This window comes from Acomys russatus, chromosome 24 (genome assembly GCF_903995435.1).
Source record: "Acomys russatus chromosome 24, mAcoRus1.1, whole genome shotgun sequence".
Taxonomy (NCBI): domain Eukaryota; kingdom Metazoa; phylum Chordata; class Mammalia; order Rodentia; family Muridae; genus Acomys; species Acomys russatus.
In genome coordinates this window covers 34,858,148-34,881,829 of record NC_067160.1, presented here as the reverse complement: position 1 = coordinate 34,881,829, position 23,682 = coordinate 34,858,148, and the positions used below count along the sequence as shown (strand labels likewise).

Here is a 23,682-nt window from a genome sequence, read left to right as displayed (position 1 = left end):
ATACACACAAGCTTTAAAATTGAAATGGAAGCACTTCTGTAAAGTGTAGCATTCTACAGACGAATTTTTAGATATGCACTAATTAAAGCTTTAAAGATATATATTTCAGTAAATTTAAAGGAAATTTAAGGCATGCAAAGTACTATTCATGTTACTTTACTAAATGTAGAACTAGCACTAGTTACCTGTAAAGTTCTTTCAACCTAAGTTCTAGAACTCTTTACATGTTTAGGAGACCTCTTGATAGCCATTAAGAGTGAACAGACAATGTATATAAATAAAAAAAAATCACAGTTGTGTTCCTGTGCTATGTTTAGTCAGATAATATTATACATTTTCATGTTCATGTGGCTTTGTGTAAGATGAAATGGATACCTGTGGCATTTTCACATATCACAGTATCTAATAACCAACCACTTCCTACTGTTAGCACCAACAAGTCTTTGATTGGCAACAGCTTCACCGATGAATGATGATTCATTTAAAGTTTACAGCAGTGCAATAAGTGCTGTAGAAAACAAGGCACCTCTGCAGTGATGGTGTTAGGGTGTGATTTGGAGCTGAGGCATCCACTCATTTGAGTATAAATTATATTTCACTGTTTAAACCACAGGGTTAAGAATTAGTTTTCAGTCTAAGAATGAAACTGATATACTTCACACATAAAAGATGTACTATTTTTATTTCCTCCTGACAATTCTTCAAAATAATAAATGAGAGCCAGTTTGATTAGAAGAGTAGGTCTTCAGTGAATGTAGAATTATAAATAGTATACTAAAAAACAACTTAAAATGTAATGTTGTAGCTTCTTTTACCTGCTAAAAAGCTGTGTTTTTTAAACTACTGCAATGAAAAAACCCAAGCCAGCATAGCCAAATGTATGATTTATTTTTGGAAAAAATAATTAAACTAAAGTTTTCCCAATAAAGGGGAGAATTAACAATAAGAGACCTTACACACCCTGGTTACATGTTGATGACCTCATTTGGCAGAGCATGGGTGTGTTCAGCATGTATTCCAGAATATGAACTAGCATTTGCAATTTTGAAATCCCAAGTCACCTGTCTATGTAAACCCATAAGTGATGAAATAAATACTTAGAACCAAGAATCCTCTAGAAGCTGGGGTCCATGACAGTGTTTACACGGAGCAATCATTACAGACAAGCAGTGCTCCAATGATCACAGGGCCTCACTAGTTTCCACTGAGCTTCCTCATGATATGGCTGTCTGCTGTTGCATTAGTGAAGATGCTTCCTACAAACACATGAGTACCCCAGAGACTATGACGGATCACTTTACAGCAGCCAAGGTCATCAACGGAGAATCCTAAATGCCGGTAGCGTTCATCTGTCTCAAAAAGAGTGTTGTTTGTGTATGGTCCAAAAAACTAGAGGAAATAAGAAATGAAGTAATATTTTCATTAGGAAGAAAGACATTGTAGGAATATTTATGTAAATATAAATGTCCATCTGTTTCAATATATTTTTAATCCAATAAAAAGTCACATATAAAACCTAACCTGTTCTAACACACTCTTTGCAGTTCTTGTGCCATGCTGGACATGGGAAATGAACCATCTAGGTTTCAAGCTACCTAGAATTGAATGTAATGCATTATAAAACTTTGAAGTTGAGTGAAACCTAAGAGAATCATCTATGACTCACCTTCATCACTTTTACAAAAGGGGACTAAAGGCCGAGAAAGTCTTCTAGTCTACATGACACTGTATTTGACTCTGAGACCCAAGTATGTACTTCTCTCTTACAATTAAAGACAATTTTATTACTTCTTGCACTTGAAGTACGGCCAGGACAATAGAAACATTCAAAACGTCCCTTCTCTAATTTTTTTACACTTCATATTTTCTTAACTTCAAGATACTTTGGTCCTTTAAGAAACTAGACTAGACCACAGTAATTGCTAAGTTTTAGCTTACAGAGAGTAAACATGTATGTCAGTTTCATTATTATCAACAACAATGGTGCTCTAAATGTCTCCTAGAATCGTGAAACAAGGGACTTACAGTAAGCATATTTTTTTGGATATTTTGAGTTACTAAAAAGTCTAAACGGATTTTTTTGCTTGTTTGTTTTTCTTTGGCTAATAGGACAGTTGTAATTTTATAGTAAGAACTTTATCTACTTCATATAATATGGCTTTTAGAATACATTTACTCACTGCCAAACCAGATGATGGGTCAATGAAGTCAGCCCAATATCCTTCAGCCCGAAGAGCATAGCAGATTTCCTTAGCACCATTAATGAACTGCAGAGGAAAAGGTAATATCAGTGCTTGACCCAGCAACACTCAGAGTGGATTATATTTCTTAAAATAAAATTGTTACGTGAGTATATTTTGCTTTAGAGGAAACTATAGGATTAATAAAAAGACTATAAATCAGATTTTCACCACTTCAAAAGACTGATGGTTAATACAAGTTAGCCTCTATAATGAAACCTAAATTTTGTACTTTTCTTCTACATTATTTATTACTTAACAAAGTACATTTAGGTCAGTTCTGTACTACTAACTCCCAACTTTGTCCTAAATTTTCAGCTTAGTTTTTGTATAATGAAGATCACAAATAGGTAAGCAAAAAGTAAAAATTAAAAAAAGATCTAACCTATCCATTGGTTAATAGAGGTTGTTGTAAAACAGAGCTAGAGAGATGGTTCCATTGGCTGCTCTTCCAGAAGACCTGGGCTCAATTCTTAGCACATGCACGACAGCTTACAACTTGTCTGAAATGCCAGTACTAGGGGCATCTGACTCCCTTTTCTGGTCTTTGTGGGTACCAGGGACACACGTGCGACATAGACATACAAGTAGCCAAAACACCCATAAATAAAGTTGTGAAAGATTCAATAATTATGTCCTTCAAATGTGTATCTATCTATTCATATAGTCAGAAAATATTTCTAAAAAGGCAACTAAAATGGTACTGTGGACATGGTTCAATCACAGAGAATTTGTCTAGTTTGCCCAAGGCCCTAGAATAAATCACTAGCACTTTAAGAAAATGAAACAACAAAATCTGAGTACATAGGTAGGTAGAGTAGAGGAATAAACAGGATATCCACTTTTCACTAAATACTTGTGTGTCTTTTATAGATATTGTGTATGATTGCTAAATACCACATGTACAGATCAGAATTTTGGTCTTGCTATCTAATTTCTGTGGTGTCTTTGTTGGTCAGAACTGTAAGTTGAAAAGACAGTAACAAGTTTAAGTCTAGACTAAACTGCTGACAAAAAGGTACAACATATATCTAAAATATAAGGGCACAGCTTTAAGTCTACTCACAGCAAAGAGACAAAACTCAGTAACCTGTTGAAAGTGATAAACTGATCAAAATATGCAAGGCAACTATTTTTTATGCTTCAAAAAATTATGGTCTTTGAGAAAATGAGAGCAAATGTCCACCTTTTATTTAAAAGGAAGAGTGGATGCTGGTTTTTTTTTTTTTTTTTTTTTTTTTTTTTTTTTTTTTTTTTCACCTTGACACAAACCAGGGTCTTCTGGGAAAAGGATGAGAAAATGCCTCTATCAGATTCAGCTGTAGGCAAGTCTATGGGGGCATTTTCTTGATTAATGATAGATATGGGAGGATCCAACCCATTATGGATGGTGCACCCCTACACAGGTGGTCTTGTGTTATTTAAGTAGGATGAACAAGACTCAGAAAGCAAGCCAGTAAGCAGTGTTCCTTCCATGGTCTCTACTTCAGTTCCTACCTCCAGGTTCCTGCTTTGAATTCCTGCCCTGACTTCCCTCAATCGTCTGTGATCAGGACACGTAAGCCAAATAAACAAATTGGTTTTGGTATAGTTGTAGCAACAGAAAGTAAACTAGGACAGAGTGGAATCTAAGCAAAGTGATGATGTCACTGAGTTTAGAAGGCAAAAAGAAAGAATTGTGGACTGCTGAAACACCTGCACTTTGTCTGGCAGAGCAGTGCAGAGGCAGACACACAACAAGCTCCTGAGTAGCAATTCACCCTGGATGCTTAGCAAAATGCTAAGCTGAGTAAGCAAGAGGCAAGGTTGATTCTAACAGACCTGGCAAATACCCAGATGTGAAACTTGAGAACTGAAAAGCAATATGCAGGGGTCCCACAGTGCTGGGAAACATAGATTTCTGGTCCATCAACAGTGAAGAGACACAGCACTTCTGACATTCACCTGACACTGACTCTAATGGCCAGGACTTAGGAATGCAGAGTGTATAATACACCACACACTAGCAAATTATAGGCCTAGAGAAAATCAAGCTTACTGCCTGTCTGGATATGCCATTTTACTGACACAGCCACATTCATTCAGTCATTTAATGTCTATGGCCGCTTTAACAGTGTAAGACAGAGCTTATAACTGAGATAGATTGTCCAAGATGCCTATAATACATAAGTACCCTGTCTGAGGATTTATTTTCTATGGCTTTAGTTATCTGTGCTCAACTGCCCTCCAAACACATAATCTGAAAATTCTAGAAATGATAACATAATTTTTAAGTTTTAAATATCAAACTATTTTGAGTATTGTGATAAAAATCTCACAGCGTCTAGCAGTCATGTGAATCAATCTCTTGGTCTACAGTCCACTGTATACTGTTAGACACTTAGTAACTGTCCTGACTATCAACTCATCTGTAGAGTTGGCCAGGAACTGTGCAGACCAACTATTATTATCCTTAATAATGATCCCACTGTGCCATGACAGTGATGCCTGCAATCAGCACAAATCAAAACAAATAGAAAACTTTCTTTAAGCAAAAGCAAAAAGTATAAAAACAGTATTTTGAAAGAGACTATATTTGCACAATTTTGTTAACAACAATTGTTATCCTGTAGTATTGTAATTTTTGTTAATTTTGAAATGTGCTACTGACACAATAAGCTCTAACTTAGGCTTATATAAATACACTGTAATCAAGTTATAGTCTTGCGCTTATCAGTGGATAAAGATGATGACCATATCTGGGGCTTGTTAAAGTTTATGAGTCACCATGTTGATTCTAGTGAGGCAGACCAGATCAAGCCGGAATGGAACTACTCACATAATTAGCAATCAAACTGAACCTTAAATAGGTCAGTTTTCAGAAACAGCCAGAAGATTGATAGCAACCAATTTGAAGGGGCGTAGTTCACCTTAGCCAGCATGACAAGAAAGTCCTCCCTATTCTAACCTGCAGTAAAAGTAACTTTGCAAGACCCTGTCTATACCTTGTTTGGCCTCTACTCTGTTCATCTCTTCTGCCTACACTGCCAAAGCCCTCTGCGCAGTTTTTGAGAGCTCTTCATCTACATTAGAGACCAAGGCGGTTCCTAGGACTTGGCTTGAAGCCGCTTTCCCATTCTCTCAACTTCACATATTGTAAATGTAGAGTGTCAGTCCGGCCTGAGGCGTGAGTTCTGTAACATCTGAGGACTGCTCACTTATGTCTGCCAACTGATCATGCCATGCTCAGTAAGGCAAACTCAGAGCTACCATCATAGCGTTTCTGGATTTCATGCCTGCTTTCTGTCTATAAATGCCTCCTGTGCAGATGGCAAGGTGAGGTCTCCCAACTTACTCTTCTCAGGGCTGGGCCACTAATCATTTTATTCAAATGGTAAATTCACCTGCCACAAGTTTTTCCTCTTTTCAGAACTACATTTAGTATAATTTATTTTGACACATTTTACATGAAGTTTAGTGGTGCCTACAGAGGCATAGCACCTACGCTAATTTTTTTCTCTGTATCTACTTGTCAGCTGGTGATATATATTAAATAAAGAGGTGTTCTCTCGATTATCACCCACAGTCAACATTAACATTTGTTGCTGTATTTCATAATCTATGCAAGTCTTAAAAGTCATTAGACCATATTCTAACTTAATGAAAAAAGTCATGCCTAAAAACTAAAAACAACAAAACAAAGCGACACAATCAAGCAAGTGCAAGGTTAACTGAAAGAATTTCATTACCAGTACCAGCAACTTTCGCTTATGATTTCTATTTATCAGAGGCAAACACTGACATCTGCTGGAAACAATCAGAATTGGACATGGAGAATAAGCTATACGTGGTTCCAACTAACTAACTCATCAACATACTTTAATTAAGATGTTTTCCCACAGCAATTTAGTTTGTACAATTTAGTATGTGCAAAGTCACATGTGTCATAGAAATCTGAAAGAACTATATTGGAGTCAATACCAAATTAGGTCAGACTCTTAATATGACCAGAAACCAGCACTACTAACGCGATGGATGCATACGGATGAGCTCTGCGGCACCTCACCATGGATGAGAACCATACATTTATGAAGCTTTTAATGTGTAAATAAGATGTCTGTTAGTCACTTCCTACTTAAATTTTCTTAAATCTGAAAGTATGTCTGTTTCCTGGCTGTGCTAGAACTCACTACATAGACCAGGCTGGCCTCAGACTCTCAGAGAACCACCTGCCTCTGCTTTTAGATCAATAGCACAGGCTACCACACTAATTAAGATATAAATCCATATTAATTAGTACAAACAAATATACTCACACCCGTTAAAACACAATAACATGCACAAGTAAGCTCTGCGTGGTACATTTGAGTAGCATGTTATCACCATAAAATACTGCTAAATATGTAAACTGTAATATCCCAAATGAAGAGAAACATCCAGCTAACCCTAAGAAGTATAGAATGCTTGACACTGTCTTGCATGGAAACCAGTAAGGGGATTTTTCAACTGGAGTGAGCTAAGGTGCTCAATGAGTCATTCTCAATCTATCACACAGAGGAATACTCTTTCTTGTCCTACAGAAAGATTCATATTACCCAATATCAAAATTAAGGAAGTTATTATACAGCCTTAAATTATTAAATACATACGTATATAAGTAACTACCTGAAGATTTTATCTGATTGTTAAGAGGAATGTTACGTGATAAGGTAAGCTAGGATCACAGCATATACACTAACAATTTCTGGGGTAGGCATATCGTCAGCATCTATCAAAATTTAAAATGACAGTAAGTCAGCCATCTTCTATGTAGGGGCCTATGGAGGTTAGTGCCCATAAGAATGTATGTAACAATGATTTTTCACAGCTGTGCCAGTAATAGCTAAGTTGAATTTTCAATTTTCAAATCACATGAGAAATTTTAAAATAGCTTAAAATTTTAAGTTTACTCATACTATAATGCAGATTTTATAAGAAATAAAATATACCTACATACACTGACATACAGAGGCATCAAAACAATCTTCAGGCAAAAAGCAAGGGTAGGAAAAAAGATGTACACAGCGCGGTATACTGCCACACTGTTCAGTGTGATTGCTTTTCTTTAGAGGGTGTTTTCATTATTCACTTGATATGCTATACAAAGCATAGGGGAAATGCAGGAAAGGAACAGAGTGTTGGAGTAACGTGTCTTAGAAAAATCCAGAAAAGGAATAAATGGAACTATATATTTCAAGAATACCAGAAAAGTGGTATTTAAAAATCACTATTTACTTATTTTATATGTACGGCTATTTTGCCTGCATGTATGTCTGTGGACAGTACACATGTGTGGTGCTCACAAAAAACGGTAGGAGGGCAATGGATCCCCTGGAACTACAGTGATAAATAGTTGGGAGCCATCATGTGGGTGCTGGGAACCAACCCACCTCTGGAAGAGCAGCAAGTGCTCTAGACTACTGAGCCATCTCTGCAGCGCCTGAAAGTAGTTTTTCCTTGAAAAATGGTGCCATTTCTTCAGTGTTTGAAATACTTTACAGAACAAATACAGGCCAGAAAACACAATTTCTCTTGTGTAAACCATAGTAGTTGCATTGTTTAAATGCATTAGTGATAATTCAAGAGTTACCAATATGCATTGGTATTAGGTTAATAAAAAGAAATCAGACTTCCTCTTGGGGAGGGGGGAGACAGAGACAGAGACAGACGGACAGACAGTGAGAGGGTGAGTTGGATTTGAATTCTCTACTTGTCTCCCAGTAGCTTGTGGCTTCAGGCTTATTTATAATCTGTGGGCTCTATGAGTCTGAATCTGTGCCTGCCTAAATGCTGTCTTGCCTGTGTCCCTCACAAGGGGCTTTTGCTGTGTATTCACTTAACACGAGAAGCATCACATAGGGAAGGAATGAGGGCTGTTTTACAGAAATCTCTAAGAAAGGATTAAGTCACTGACTCCAACTGCCCCAGAAGCACTCAGAAAAACAAACATTTACTTATCAAATATTATACATATGCTATTTCCATCATTTATGGCAGTTATTGATTGTGTCAGGTGGCTAGGTCGGGGCATGAAAGAGTACATGACATAGGACTATAGCTATGCTGTAGTTTGGGTTGTAAGCGTTGGTTACATGGGAAACCCAAGGCGAATAAGGTGGTTGTAACACTGTATCTTACAGGCATGTTAATAAAACAGGCCGACTGTAAGTGGGACAGCAGTCTAAGTCTAACGTGATCTCAGTGTGTATTACTAGTTCAGATAGGAAGTCCAACAAGGTTCCAGTTTCTCAGCATGTAAAAGGGCTTTTCATAAAATGTGTCAACACAACTGTAGAGTAACATTTCAATACGACATTAAGTTACAAGGAAATTAGAAAAGTCACCTTATCTAAGAGCATCTCTCTCTCGAGTTCCACCTCTTCACTCCAAACAGTCATGTCATTCTCAGTCTTCTGTGTAACAGTCAGGATCATTAGTTTGCTATTAGACACTTCTGGAAAAAGTGACTCAAAATCTAAAAATAAGAATATAAATTCCAAGAAGAAAACAATTAGCTTTATACAAAGAGCTATAGTTCATAAAAGTAACCTACCCAGAAAGATGAAATTAAGTTAAATTACTGGGCTAAGGCAGGTTTGCAAATGTATGCTACTTTAGAAAAGAGTAAAACGATGCAGCCTTATTGAAAGAGCTGAAATTGCAACAAACAGCTCTGAAGGTTAAGCTACGTTACACTGTTTTGCTTTTAATATAATTTTCAAATGAATGTACCATTATGACTTCTTTGACAAGTGGTCAAAGTGCAGAGACTAAAGGATTGTGGTGTACAGCCACAAATGGGACACCTACATCACACCAGCTCTCAGAGTTCAGAAGGATGGCTACTGCAGGACCTTCTGCACTTAGAAACCCACAGCAGCTGTGCAGAAGACCCGCTCAAGATGAAGGCAATTACCATCCTAGCATGAAGCAGAAGAGGCTCACCAGTCCCCAACCCTAACCCAGCAGCTATGGAGAGCTGAAGGCCTGTGGGGAGAAGGAGAAGCAGTTTTCTTTAAGGGTATGGCTCCTGGGAGGTTAACCACGCTCTTATAAGTGGCCCTTACCCAGAAGTACATGGGCAGTGCCAAATGCACTCCACCGTTTATTTTTAAAAAGAGAAAGATATGGAATTGGGGTGGTGGAGGGATAACTCAGAGAGGTGGTAGGAGATCCTCTTGAAGGGAGAGAAATGTTGATGAATATAGTCAAAATTCATTGTATGAAATTCTCAAGATTATTCTTTGCATCTTATATGTAAACTTATATATATAAACTTATATAAATATCCGCCCACAGAGCCTTACATTAGGCAGATAAAGACACATGGCATCATCTGATAACTAACATCGTCTAATACACATCATCTGATAACATATTCTAATACACATGCTGAGTTCATTGCTACCTCTCCGCAGCAGTTCTGGGCATGTCTGGATGGCACACTCAACTCTGGCACTTTCAAAGTAAGCTTCTGCACTGTTAACTTCTTGTTCAAGAGGTGTGTCGTTGCTCTGTGGAACAAGAACAAGGATAGAAGGAAAAACTTAAGTTCAAATGACATGCTCTATGGTAGGAATTTAAGTTAGAAAGTTTACAAAATGATCCTAATGGAGAGATGAGGTAATGCTTTCACCTAAAATAAGTATAAACTCTTTTTTTTCTTAACAATTTAATTTTTTTTACGTGCACAGGTCCATCAGAGTCCCTAGAACTGGAGTTACAGACAGTTGCGACCTGCCATGTAGGTTCTAGGAATAGAACCCAGGACCTCTGGAAGAGCAGCCAGTGCTTTTAACCACTGAGCCCCATCTCTCCAGCCCCTAAGTTCTTAAAGCTTTAAAGAAATATTGGAGAAAAGGCAAATATGTAAATATACTGATATTCTGGCATCTGACAGGAACAGTATTTGGCTAAGAAACAGGCTGAAATGCCATAAGAAATTCTTATAATGTTACTTTTTGTGATATTTATATGACATTGAATTATTGTAAAATTGGGATGATGCTAATTTAAAAAATAACATAGTTGAATCATATAGCTTTAGCCACAGAAGGGTTTACAGGTTCCTACCCAGTTGAAACTTATCTGTAGCTTATAATACATTAGCCCTTTGAGAGGAGTAGACAGCATTAAAAAATTAAGTATTTTGTTAAATCCAGATTTTACTATCAAATATATCAGATCTAGCAGAAGAAAAGAGACTTATGAAAAACTGCAGTTCAACATGAAATCCCTGCAGTATTAAAGCTTCTGGGGATGGAGTTCCGGAGGAAACTGCCCTGCTAGCAGAATTCAGGAAAGGCTGCAACAGCAGCAAGTGCTGTGGGTGTTTATAGGTAGAATACAGGTTAGGAGTTCAAGGGGGAAAACAATGCATCAAATACAGGCAGAGTACAAAAGCATGCAATCCATTATTGCTGTTACACTTTCACTTTTCATATAAAGAAACAAAGGCTCAGATTCTTCCTCAAAGTCACAAACTAAGTGCTGCAGTCAACACTCGAACCCAGATTTATTCTTTTTCCCATGTCTATTATGTTATAATATAATGTCTCTGGAAATGCAGGTAAAAGAAACATCTTGAAGTCTGACATTGTTGAAAGGACAAAAATAACTTAGGAACAAATTCACAGAATGGAGTAATGTGATTCTGACAGTATTTGTGGGGACATGCTAGAGAGGAGACACATGGATGGTCCTACTATTTTTATTTTAAGACAGAGGAAAGAGAGCTATACCAGTCATATGACAATCAGATGGGGATAAGGACAAACTTTGACTGGATAAAAGGACCGCTTCAGGGGATGGAGAGATGGCTCAGAGGTTAAGAGCACTGACTGCTCTTCCAGAGGTCCTGAGTTCAATTCCCAGCAATCACATGGTGGCTCACAACCATCTATAATATAATGTGATCTGACGCCCTCTTTTGGCCTGCAGGTGTACAAGCAGGCAGAACACTGTATACATAATAACAAATAAATAAATCTTTTTTAAAAAGGACCACTTCAGTATTAAACACAAAACCAGGATGTACCAGATATCCAAATAAAGACATTCATTGGGCAAATGTCAGAAATAATACTGACTTACGAATTAAAGATTTAGCTTGTTGTAAAAGCTAATGAACTAGTGACTAAAGAATAATTAAATGAGAAGATAAAGAACAGAATGTGTGGGAAAGATCAAGTATTTGGTATGGAGAGGAAGAAGAAAGAAATGAGAGGACTGAGCAAGAATCAGTGGTATAAAAAGATGCAGCAAGTCAACATCATCCCAAAGTCCTGTATCCGATACAACTCATACGTTGAAAGACTGGTGTGCCAAGTAAGTTTTATTTAAAACTATGTAACGACAGGGGCTGCCAAGACAGTTCAGTAGGTAAGAGCACAATGCTCTCGCACCCATCCTGAGTTTAGTTCCTAACATCTACTTCAGGCAGCTCACAGGCACCTGGAACTCCAGCTCCAGAGGATCTGCTATCTCTTGCCTACATGGGCACCTGTACCCGTGTGCACATGCAGATATGCAGACACATATACCCACACAATTAAAAATAAATCACTAAAAACAAACAAAATGCACCACTGTGACAAAAACCCAACCCTCCCCCAAAACAAAACTCTTAAACTATGTAGCACTGTCACAGCTTAGGAGTTTGAGCACAACTCTGAGATGTACATAGCCTTCTGTTTCCAAGAATAATAGTGTAACTCCAGTTTAAACAATTGTAACACAGGGCTGAAAAGTGTGCTCATGCAAGCATGGGGATCTGAGTTTGGATTCCCAGCCCTCACCAAAGCTGCTAGGCATGGCGGCACACACATCTGTATCTGAGTGTTAGGGGCCTTTCTGGCCAGCCTTGCCAAAATAGGAAATTGACCCAGTGACAGAGCCTGCCTCAAAAAATAATGTGGAGAAGCAACCAAGGAAGACATCCCTGTATCAACTGTAGCCTCTACTCACGCCCTCTTGAGCAAGCATACCTACACATACATTTGGACATGTGTACACATGCATACATATGACAAAAACATGAACAAAAACAAAAATTGCAAAAACCTTCCCCATATCCATTAGAAATTGGTTTTTCTTTTCTTTTCCCATACTGTCAAACATGTATATTGCTTTCCTTTTAATTGACAAAGCATAATCGCCCCCAAGAGGCCTGGAACTCACAATGTAGGTTAGGCTAGTCTTGAACCTACAGAGATCTTCCTCCTATTGGTCACGTGCTGGAATTACAGGCACATGTCATCACTACTGGCCTATAATTGGTAGTTTAAAAAGTAAAAAACAAGAAATCTTAGTCTTTTTAGCAAAACAGTCATATTTGGAATCAGCAGTCATATTTGCAATAAGTAGTTACTAAAAATATATTTTAGAAGAACTATTTAACAGAGATTATAATTTAAACATATACACTGGACAGTGTCAGGTTATTTTAATGTTGGCTATGCTGCTTTTATATATCTGACTTCTCTTTTTTACCCTTTCAATAAAATATGCACAGTAATTGAATGCAGCATTAATAAGAGCAACAATATTAACAACCAACCTGATACTCATTCACATACTGCGCCATCACAAACTCGTGTCTTTCAGTTGAAAGAGGCTCTGCCAGAACATCAGGCAGAGCCTTGTGGACAATGCTTTTCTTCTGTGAGGCAGTCCCATTGAGGTGACAATCGAAGCCTATATTCCCAGGAAGCTGGAATCTCTGATCCTGAGGTCCAAATGGTCCCATAGTTTCATCAGGCCACACTGTCCGAGAGCCTGAAGAGAACAACACGGGTCAGGCACAGTTAGTCTTCAAGTGACATAAGCTAGGGAGTTGTTAAAAACAGCAAAAATAAAAACCAGAAAGTTGTTGGGCTTTGAATGCCCTGCTGACCTTAAATCGTAGTAAAGTTTTTGAAGGAATAAGGATTCCATGTATATTTTGGGACACATTAGGTTAAGCTTCTAAAAGCCTTTGGTATTTTGTCACGCATTATAAATTTTCAAGTATGGAATGTGTAATTTCTCAAACCTTTCTAAGCATCACTCATCCTCTTTAAATAACCTTGGACAATGACTCACAATTTGGAAACTGCTGCTGAGAGAAATAATAAAGAATATTTATCAAGAAAGTAACACAATTACAGTACCTTAGAATGATTAGTATGATAGTGATGCAAATAACAGATTAAAAGAAGCACTGAGACTTTAGGTAAATTGTTCAACAACTACATAATAAACACACAAAGTGCTTGCTACGTTGAAGAGACTTAGCAAAGAGCTGTAAGTAGCAACATAGCTTACAGGATTAGAAGACCTGGGCGAGTGAGGGAAGACTGTATGTCAGATGACAGAAGGAAACTAAAGTTCACAAACTGTTTTCAGGACTGGTAAGATGTCTCAGTGATTTAAGAGTGCACACTGCACCTGAGTAGGGCCACCAACAACTGCCCATAACTCCAGTTCCAGAGGATCAAACACTTGGCCTCTGCAAGTACCTGCACTTACGTACACATAGATAAAAATAAAATCTTCAAAAAAGCCCAGAAGTTTTAGATCCAAGTGTAGACAGCACTGGACTTCCAGTGGCTCAATTTAGCCTTTTTAAGCTTTATGACAGTATGCATACAATATGCACTGAACACTGACTTTTCACGGTTTCTTCAGGTGGCAACAGACTTCACAATAATCTCTCTTGTTAGCTGAGAGCTTCAGTTTAGTCACGTGATACCTAAAAACAGGCAATACACAGTACACGGTACTGCCAAACTACTATGCTTGGGAGATTAAGTGTATCAGATGGACTTTTAGCTTATAATATCTTCAGTTACAATGTGTTTACTGGCATATACTCCTATAAGAAACATTGTTTTAATTTATTTTTTGTAATACTTTAACTTTTTAACATATCTAGGCAGAACTTTATTTTCAATGGAACAAACTCTAAGAAAAACTATTAGAGAACTAATACAACATAAAACATTTAAACATATATATAAAATAAAAGCAATAAATCTTTTACTTACATACATCTGGAGGTGCAGTGGCCACATGAGACTCATCAGAACCTGAAGATCCTGCAGTTGAAAAGGCTTTTGGATTGATAACTCTTTTCACTAAAGAACAAAATCCTGGGAGATAGGAAACCAGTCTGGCTCTATTACAGAGCACCTAATAACAGAGAAATTGACATTTTTTGGGTATAAGTAATACATTCTGACAGATCTTTGTATTGTGTTTTCTCTTTTTGTGTGCACACATGTGGTGTATGTGTGTGACGCGTGTACAGTGTGCCTGGGTGTGCTCAGAAGGCTAAAAGAGGACAGCAGGAATCCAGTCGATCACTCGCCACATTTTTACTTAGAGAGTCTCTCACTGAGCCTGGAGCTACTATGGCGGTCATCAAGTTCCAGTGAACTTCCCGTCACTATCTCCCCCATAAGCTGGTACATGCACACGCAGCTACGCCTGGACTTTTACACAGGTGTGAGCTCAGACTTAAGTTTTCATATTTATGCAGTAAGCTAATTCATTTCCTTGTGTTGTGTCATTTAAAAACAGCACATGCTATTTTACTACCTCTGTGGGTACCTACTATGTGACAAGCTACATGTGCACTCACAATTAAAACAAAACACTAGGATAGCTGTCGGAATCAAGGGGAGGGCACACATGCCACACCCTAACAAGAGGCCATGCTAAAATGCAGGGAGGGCTTTGAGAATATCTGATAAATGAATGGTCACAGAAAGACTACCCAACCACAGCCCTGCGCAAAGGCCACTTGCTTCTGCAGAAACCAAGCTAATTAAACACTTTCATGAAGACACCTAACCAGTGACTGCCTGTTCACCTTTGAGCTGATGCTGCCTGGTGTTGATCCTTAGGGCCAAAAACAATCCCAAAATTATGCAACCTTCCTAATTTTAAATGAACAAGTCCTTGACCCTTGGCTTCCCCCTGGAGTGCCTGTGGCCCAACTTGGCTTGCCATGGTTCCTGCAATCACTCACTCACTCCCAAATAAATTCTTTTCTTCAGATTCACCTTAGGTCAAACAAGCAAATATTAGAACAAATAATATGTTACTTTGGGATAAAATTGTAATTTTTTTCCCCAATTAATAAATTCTAAAATGTAGAGCAACTAGTAAGATTCTGTTGTCCTTAAACCAGATACTTCAGACGTTATCCTTGGCCCAAATGTTTCCTTTCCAATCTTCCTCTAACTGCTACAGACTGTGCTAACCACCTCCCACGCTCTCCCTCTTCCTTTGGTGGCAATGTTCACTTTCCTTAACTTTGGCATATCTTTGTGCTTGGCATAGCTTTATGGTGTATTTTCTGATCTTAGGCTTATTTCCCACCCTGAGTTAAAGTTGGTAAGTATGTAAATATGGGAGCATAGACAGATCTCTATAGAATACCTGGGTAGGAATATTTAATGCAGAAGTTGCCAAATGATTTCCCAATATAGCCAAGTGTTGGAAATAAAGTTTTACTGCTAGTCAGACACAGTCATTCACTTATGTATTGCATATGATTGCTTTCACGCTGCACCATCAGCATTTGCCTTTGGTCCATAAAGCTTAAAATATCTGCTAGCTGGCCTGGATTATCAGGAATGAGATAGCATACATAGTCATGAACACCCATATTTCAATATTTCAGAGCTTAGACAATCTAAGGTTTTCCACATGAAAGAAGTGGTCCTCAGTTACAGCCATTTGTGGCCAACGCACGCCCCCTGAGCACACTGACACGACTGCTGCATTATCTTGACTGTACAGGCAAGCAGGTGTGTGTTCTCACCAAGAATCATTAATGTGGGAAATTGTATTAAAACTTTATGAGTTTCAGGGGAGAAAGGGATAAAGTTCAAAATAGGCATGGCCAGAAGACTGTCAAGTTCAGTTTGCCTAGATACTAAACTATGGGCACTTTTATAAGTCAGGATGTTAAGTAGACAGTTAAAGACACATGTAAATGCATATTTCACTACTACCATCTGCCTAGAATTTACAACACATATAATCCAACACAAAACACTTATGTTTGGTATCTAATTTGCAACATTTAAATTTATTCAATATATTTCATTCTATCAAAGAATTTTTATCTTCCAATAAATTCATCATACTGATTTCATTTTAAAAAGTCAGAGTAGCTGGGCACTGTGGCACATGCCTGTAACCCCAGCACTTGAGGAGGCGGAGGCAGGTGGATCTTTGTGAGTTTAGGCCAACCTGGTCTACAAAGCGAGTCCAGGACAGCCTACACAGAGAAACTATGTCTTGGGGGTGGGGTGGTGTTGGGGGAAAATGCAAATATTAGCATTCTATTCTATTTCACCTAACTTCCCTCTGTAATAGGCCTCTTCATATCACACCCCTTCAGGGCAAGTTACAGCTTGAAAAAATTTTCACCTGAAAGCTTGGCTCATCCTGGCAGTCTACTCCTCTGACTTGCCTCTTAGTCACGCCTTCAAACACTTGGCAATAACAAGAGTGCCACCTCACTAACTGTTGCCACATTAATTTTTCTACTTCAGCTCTGGTTAAATTACAACTTGAATGGAGTTAAATTACGGAGTGCAGAATTCAAGATTTCTGAATATTCCATTATCTCCCAATCCAACTCCACCTCCTATGTCCCTTATACCCCTTACATTCTGATGGGCAAAAATGATACCCTTAATACTTAAAAGACTTGGGGAAGAGAGTTTCTGTATATAATAATGCCTGACCTTTTAATTCAAACCTTTGATGATCTAAATCTCACTCATCTCTCCAACCCCCAGGTAAACACTTTTCCCATGAGGTGATCCCAAACTCCCGTTTTTCTCTTATGCACAGATCTCTCACTGTACCTTCTTCAAGCTTTTGACAAACTATCATGTACTACTTTTAAAATCTTATTTTGTGTGCACAACTGTTTGCAAGCATGAATGTGTACCACATGTGTGCCTGGGGGCCTGATGAGGTGAAGAAGAGGGCGCTGGGTTCCCCAGAACTAGAGTTACAGAGGGCTGTGCCCTGCCTTGTGGGCTTTAGGAATCAGGCCTGGGTCCTGGGCAAGCGCAGTTTGTGCTCCGAAAAGCTTGGCCCTCTTTCTACTTCACCTAACCTCTCTCCTTAAGAGGCCTCTTCATCTCACACCCCTTCAGGGCAAGTTACAGTGCTACTTCTAATAAAAGTCATCACATATTTCTTAGGCCCTTTACCTACAAACTATCTAACATATAGATTACATACATATCATACATGCACTATATACACACATACATGTGTATTATGTACACACACACACACACACACACATATATATATATATATATATATATATATATATATATATATATTAGTATTTGGAAACTTAATGTAAAGTCCGTGGGAGAGAATAAGAACTTTTGCTCTCTTTCCTTTCAAATTGGAAAGTCACTTTCTACTCGGATAACTTCAAAACTTCAGGCTAACTAAAGAGTGTTTGTCTTTGTAAAAGGCTTTAACACATTGAGTATTTACTGAAATGACTTTTAGAATTGTTAAAAGGGCGCTTGCATTGAATTTCATGTTTATAAAATGTGAAAATGCGAGATTGGAGAAACAATCGTACGAGAATTGAATAGAACGTTTGTTAAACTAATTTCAAAGCATAAAAAAACAAAAACAACAACAACAAAAAAACCCAACAAACTAGTTTCACACCCATTGCTCCCCCTGCTGCTACATTACAGCGAGCATTATGCCAACGTCATCATGAATTCGTCCCTCCATTTCCTAACAAGTTTCCAAACAAGTTTTATTCTCAGAGTGACTTACATGAGCCATGTCTAGTGAAGACGGTCGCAAATTCTTCCCCTTTGCAAAGTATCCCTGGGAAAGAGCAAAACAAAACAGGCTAGTGACAGACCAAGCTGAAGGGTCAGAGGCTCGGGCCAGGGGGTGCCAGCTTGCCCCTCCCCAACGCCGGGCCTCGGCTGCGTGTCCCCGGGAACCCGCGGGGCCACCCGGGCTGGGCCGGACCAAACAGGTCTGCGCTCCGAGTGCAGGCTCAGGCGGAGCCGAGCGGAGAGCAAGCAGAAAAGCCCAGGGGCAGAGGTGGTGCGACGGGGGCAATACCGACTGGAGGGGCTTGGTCACCCCTAAATGTGCAGAAGAGACCGCAGGCGAGAACCATCCGTACCAGTCACCGCGCGCCTTTCCGCGCCCAGGCCCTCGCCCATCCACTGCCAAAGATGGCGGCTACCTCTGTCCCGGCAGCACCGCTGTTGACGCCCAGGCCTGAATAGTTGACTCTGAGCGCATCGATGCAGTCGGTCGCTCTCCGAGAAGAGGATGCTTTCAGTAGATAAACTGTGGGCGCATTAAAGCGGGGTGGGGCCGATTTGGGAAGTTTTAAAGGACTCAGTGCCAGTGTTTGGCGAATCTTCGCTCCATTGTCCCATTGACAGCTTTGACAGAGTTTTTGTTGCTGTTTAAAAATTTAAAAAATTATTTTATGTATACAAATGTTTTTGCTTGCACGTATGTACATACAGAAGAAAAAGTTGGCTCTGCTGAGACTGGGGATGGCTGTGAGCTGCTGGGAATTGAACCTGGGGCCTCTGCAAGAGCAGCTTGTGCTCTTAACTGCTGAGCCAACGCCAATGCTCCAGCTAGCTCCCTTTGACAGATTCTTTATCCTCCCTGAGGACTTTTCCTTCAGCTTTCAGGAGATTGTCTTTTGTTGTTTGTATGATTACTGTTTTCAAGAACTGTTGTTTGTGAGGACATTATTTTTGTCCAGTTCTGTAACACTGTCAGACTCTGAATAGGCTTAGTAAACATTCATATATTACATAAATTATCACTAGCACATAGCTTATCTAATGCATTAAAAATAAAGCTCATAGAGTGAATTCTGAAATTTCTTTGATTTTGATAACTGTATTAATGACCTTTCTGTTGCTGTGATTAAATACAGTGCCCAAGGTAACTTAGAGAAGAAAACGTGTATTTGAGATTACCATTATAAGACTCCGAAATTGAGGGGTGGGAGTGACTGTGGCAACAAGCAGGTGACATGGAGGTGAAGCGAAAGCTGAGGGCTCATATCTTGAACCATAAGGAAAAAGCAAATAGCTCACTGGGAATGATGAGTGGCTTTTACAATTTCAAAGCTGGTCCAGCAGTAACACACTTCCTCCAGCAATGCCTTACTTCCTAAACCAACCCAAACAACTGTCTTGGGACTAAGTATTCCAAAATCAGAGACAGCCCCTGCTCCTGCTGTTAAGAATCCAACATGAGGACCAAGCTGTACATCTGTTACAAATGTGTAGGGGGCCTATATTCATCCCATGGATACCCTCTCAGGTGGGTGGTTTTGTCTCTGTGAACCCTGATGGGCCCAGGTTAGTTGATTCTGTAGAGTTTTTGTGGTGTTCTTGACCTCTCTGGTGTTTTCAATCTTTCCCCTTCCTCTTCCATAAGCTCTGCTCTATGTTTGGCTGTGGGTCTCTCAATCTGTTTTCCTCAGCTGCTGGGTTAAGCCATTCAGATGAGAGTCATGGCAGCCTCTTGTCTGTAACTATAGCAGAATATTAGTAGTAGTGTCTCTCTCTCTCATGGCATAGGATTCAAGTTCGGCCAGTTATTGGTTGGCCATTCCCTACATTTCTGCTCCCTCTATCTGTTACCCTCTTATAGAAATGAAAACAATTGTGAGGTGAAGGTTTTGTGGCTGGGTTGGTATCCCAGTCCCTCTAATGGAAGTCTTGCCTGGTTACAGGAGATGGCTAGGAGTCTTAGCTATGGTCACCCTCATAGATTCCTGGGAGTTTCCATTGGACTAGATTTCTAGGTTGGCCTAGAGATATCCCCTCACTGATTCCAGTTCTCTTTCTCATCATCCTTCCCACACTTGATCCCTCCCATTACTCTTCCCACCCCCTCTCTCACCCAGTTCCCTCCCTCTATCCACCCTGGATGTCTATTTTATTTCCCCTTCTCAATGAGATTCAAGCATCCTCCCTTGGGCCCTCCTTGACTTCTTTGGATCTGTGGGTTGTAATAGGGTTATCCTGTATTTTATGGATAAAATCCACTTAAGAGTGAATACATACCATGTGTGTCTTTCTGGGTCTGGGTTACATTACTCATGATGATTTTTTTTCTAGTTATGTACATTTGTCTGCAAATTTCATGATGTCATTGTTTTTAATAGCTGAGTAATAATCCACTGTGTAAATGTACCATAATTTCTTTATCCATTCTTCAGTTGAGGGGCGTTTAGGTCGTTTCCAGATTCTTGCTATTACAAATAAAGCTGCTATGAACATAGTTGAGCAAGTACCCTTGTTGTATGCTAGAGCATCTTTTGGGTATATGCCCAGGAGTGGTATAGCTGGGTCTTGAAGTAGCACTATTCCCAGTTTTCTAAGAAAGCGGCAGATTGATTTCCAAAGTGGTTGTATAAGTTTGCACTCCCACCAGCAATGGAGGAGTGTTCCTCTTTCACCACAGCCTCACCAGCATGTGCTATCACTTGGGTTTTTGATGTTAAATCATTCTGATGGGTGTAAGATGGAATCTCAGAGTCTTTTTGATTTCCATTTCCCTGATGACTAAGAATGATGAATATTTCTGTAAGTGTTTCTCAGTTATTAAAGATTCCTCAGTTAAGAATTTTCTGTTTAGCTCTGTATCCTATTTCAAAGTTGGATTGTTTGGTTTGCTGGTGTCTAATTTATTGAGTTCTTTATATATTTTAAATATCAGCCCTCTGTCAGATGTGGGGTTGGCGAAGATATTTTCCTAGTCTGTAGGTTGCTGTTTTGTCCTATTGACAGTGTCCTTTGACTTACAGAAGATTTTAACTTTCATGAGGTCCCACTTACTTATTGTTGATCTTAGAGCCTGAGATATTGGTGTTCTGTTCAGAAGGTGTCTCTGGTGTCAGTACAGGCAAGGTTTTTCTACGTTTTTTTCTTCTATCATATCTAGTGTATCTGGTTTTATATTGAGGCATGTTTAAATTTTGTCATGAGTGATAGATACGGATCTATTTGCATTCTTCTACATGCAGCCATCTGGTTACACCAGCACCATGTGTTGAAGATGCTTTCTTTGTTTTGCTCCATTGTATAATTTTAGCTTCTTTGTCAAAAATCAAATGTCCATATGTGTGTGTGTGCTTCTTTCTGGGTCTTCAATTCAAATCAATTGATTAGCCTCTTTGTTTTTTTATGCCAATATCATGCAGTTTTTATTACTATTGCTCTGTAGTACAGCTTGAGATCAGAGATGGTGATACTTCTAGACGTTCTCTTATTATACAGGATTGTTTTTAGTGATCTTGGGTTTGTTTTGTTTTGTTGTTATTTTTTAACACATGAAGTTGAGTATTGTTCTCTGAAGAGTAGTATTGGGGTTTTGTTGGGACTTGCAGTGAATCTGTAGATTGCTTTTGGTAAGATGGGCCGTTTTTTGCTATATTCTCTTACCTGTGTTTGTCATCTCCAGGATTCCCTCAGTTTGTGTTTTCCTTACTGATTCTATTTTCATTTTCAGATCTTGAACAGTTTTCTTCATTTCCTTCACCCGTTTGATTGTATTTTCTGGTATGTTTTAAAAGTATTTATTCATTTCCTCTTTAAAGGCCTCTATCATCTTTATAACATAGGATTTAAAGTCAGTGTGTGTGTGTGTGTGTGTGTGTGTGTGTGTGTGTTTCAGCTGTGTTAAGCTATCCAAGGCCTATTATAGTAAGATAGTTGTGTTCTGGTGGTACCATATTGCCCTGACTCTTGTTGATTGTGTTCTTACCCTGACCTTTAGGCATCTGGTTGTCCCCGGTGTTGGCAGGCCTCCAGTAATGCAGGCGAAGTTGTGGGCTAGAAAATGGAGCAAAAGGGAACAGGTATGGTTTACTGTTGTTGGGAGTATTTTGGTGGGACTAGCAGGTGGAGGACTGGGGGTTCCCACAGTGGTCCCTGATGGCAGCAGGTCTCAGGTAATGGAGGCAGAGCTGTGTGTTGAGAAATATAACACACAAGGGACAGGGCAGAATTTAACAGCTGCTGGGTTTGTCAGTGGGGACGTGGCAGGCAAGGGATTGGGGGGTGGGGTCTCCCCTCGTAGCCCCTAATGGCATCAGGCCTCTGGGCATGCAGGCAGAGTTGTGGGCTGAAAAATAGAGTGTGCAAGGGACAGCTCATAACTGCTGGGCTTGCAAAGGAGGTGGGTACGGGTCTTACCTGGTAGTCCATGATGGCAGCAGGACTTTAGGAATACCCATACAAATTTTGATGGCCACGAGTAAAGCTTTTCTATATATTTGTGTCCGTTTTTTCCCTATAGAGACTGTTTCAAATCATCTGATTAACAGCTGGTAGGAACAATTTCTCAAAGTATATTTTTAGAAGGCATTTGAAAATTGTTGTTATATAAGTTGAGCCTTTTCCTAGGCAATTCTATTCAAACTTATTATAGGTGTTTTCTTGTCTTATCATAGAGTTTTCATCCATATCCAGTCACTGTGATAAGTAATGTTGAAATGAATGAGCATGATGAAATATTCAATCCCATGGAAAAGAGAACATATTAGCTAAAGTTTTCCAGGGAAGGGGAGTCTATGAGCTTCCTTTAGAACAGCATCTGGCATGTTGGAAAACTACTCCCTATAGGGAAAATGTTCCCTCCACAGCTTCCTTGGGAGTCATGTCTATTTCTATAGTGAGGGAAAGCTTGTCAATCCTAGGATGGAAAACAACATTTTCTTTTACCAAATTGTCTTTATTTTTGTTGCATATTTTTTGGTCTTTTCTTCACATTTCATTTCTCATCCCTTCATCGCCTCCTTTCTGCCTTTCTTTCTTCTGTCTTTCTTGTTATGTATAAAGTCTTACTGTGTTGCTCAGACTGGATTTGAACATAAGATACTTCAGTCTCAGCCTCCCAGGAATAGTATGTTGCTTTGAGGCAGGATAGAAAGTTAGGGAGAGTATAGGGGTATAAAAAGAAATGCATCCCTGCATCTGGAGTTTGGTTGAAACATTTTACCAGCTGAAAAGTAAGAATTCCAGCAGTGTTAACAGCATTTGCTATAAAGGTCATCAACATAGAGAAAACATTACTTTTATATATGGATGTTTAACTTAAAAATAGCAAGTTCCAATTTATTTGACCTTGAGTAAGAGCTAATTCCTTTTCATGTATTTTTCGGGGAAGGGGTGGGCAGCTGCCTCAAACAAGACTATTTGCAGTCAGATGTCCTATCTTCCTGCATCTGTGTGATTTCAATTAGTCTTCAGCAAACTTTTAACTCACTGAAGTGCCACATATGAGTACTCTAAAAATAGTAAAGTGTAGGAACCAGGCCCGACTAGGCTGCCTGCCTGTCTTGCTGTTTCATGTCCTGTTTCTAGCAGCTTCCATGTCTGTG

The 23,682-nt window shown here is 39.1% G+C and overlaps 1 protein-coding gene across 2 annotated transcripts; it reads right to left on the bottom strand.

The window, feature by feature from the left end:
• Positions 1-869: 869 nt before the first annotated feature.
• On the bottom strand, positions 870-18,553 carry Mmadhc (metabolism of cobalamin associated D). 2 transcript variants are annotated; one of them, XM_051166811.1, is made up of 8 exons: positions 18,442-18,553; positions 18,078-18,131; positions 14,285-14,429; positions 12,817-13,034; positions 9,667-9,772; positions 8,603-8,733; positions 2,181-2,267; positions 870-1,389 (listed from the first exon to the last, which is right to left on the bottom strand). In XM_051166811.1, the coding sequence occupies exons 2-8, from the start codon at positions 18,084-18,086 to the stop codon at positions 1,195-1,197; spliced, it is 891 nt and encodes a 296-aa protein (XP_051022768.1). In that variant the 5' UTR covers positions 18,087-18,131; positions 18,442-18,553; the 3' UTR covers positions 870-1,194. The 2 variants fall into 2 exon arrangements, with proteins under 2 accessions (XP_051022768.1, XP_051022767.1); XM_051166810.1 differs by having other exon boundaries at positions 18,378-18,532.
• Positions 18,554-23,682: the final 5,129 nt, after the last annotated feature.

Coding starts and splice junctions, on each gene's coding strand:
- Mmadhc (XM_051166811.1), bottom strand. Junction 9,773..12,816: donor AGTATGTGAATGAGTATCAG/GTTGGTTGTTAA, acceptor CTTGTTCCACAG/AGCAACGACACACCTCTTGA. Junction 2,268..8,602: donor GAGAGATGCTCTTAGATAAG/GTGACTTTTCTA, acceptor TTTCCTCTGCAG/TTCATTAATGGTGCTAAGGA.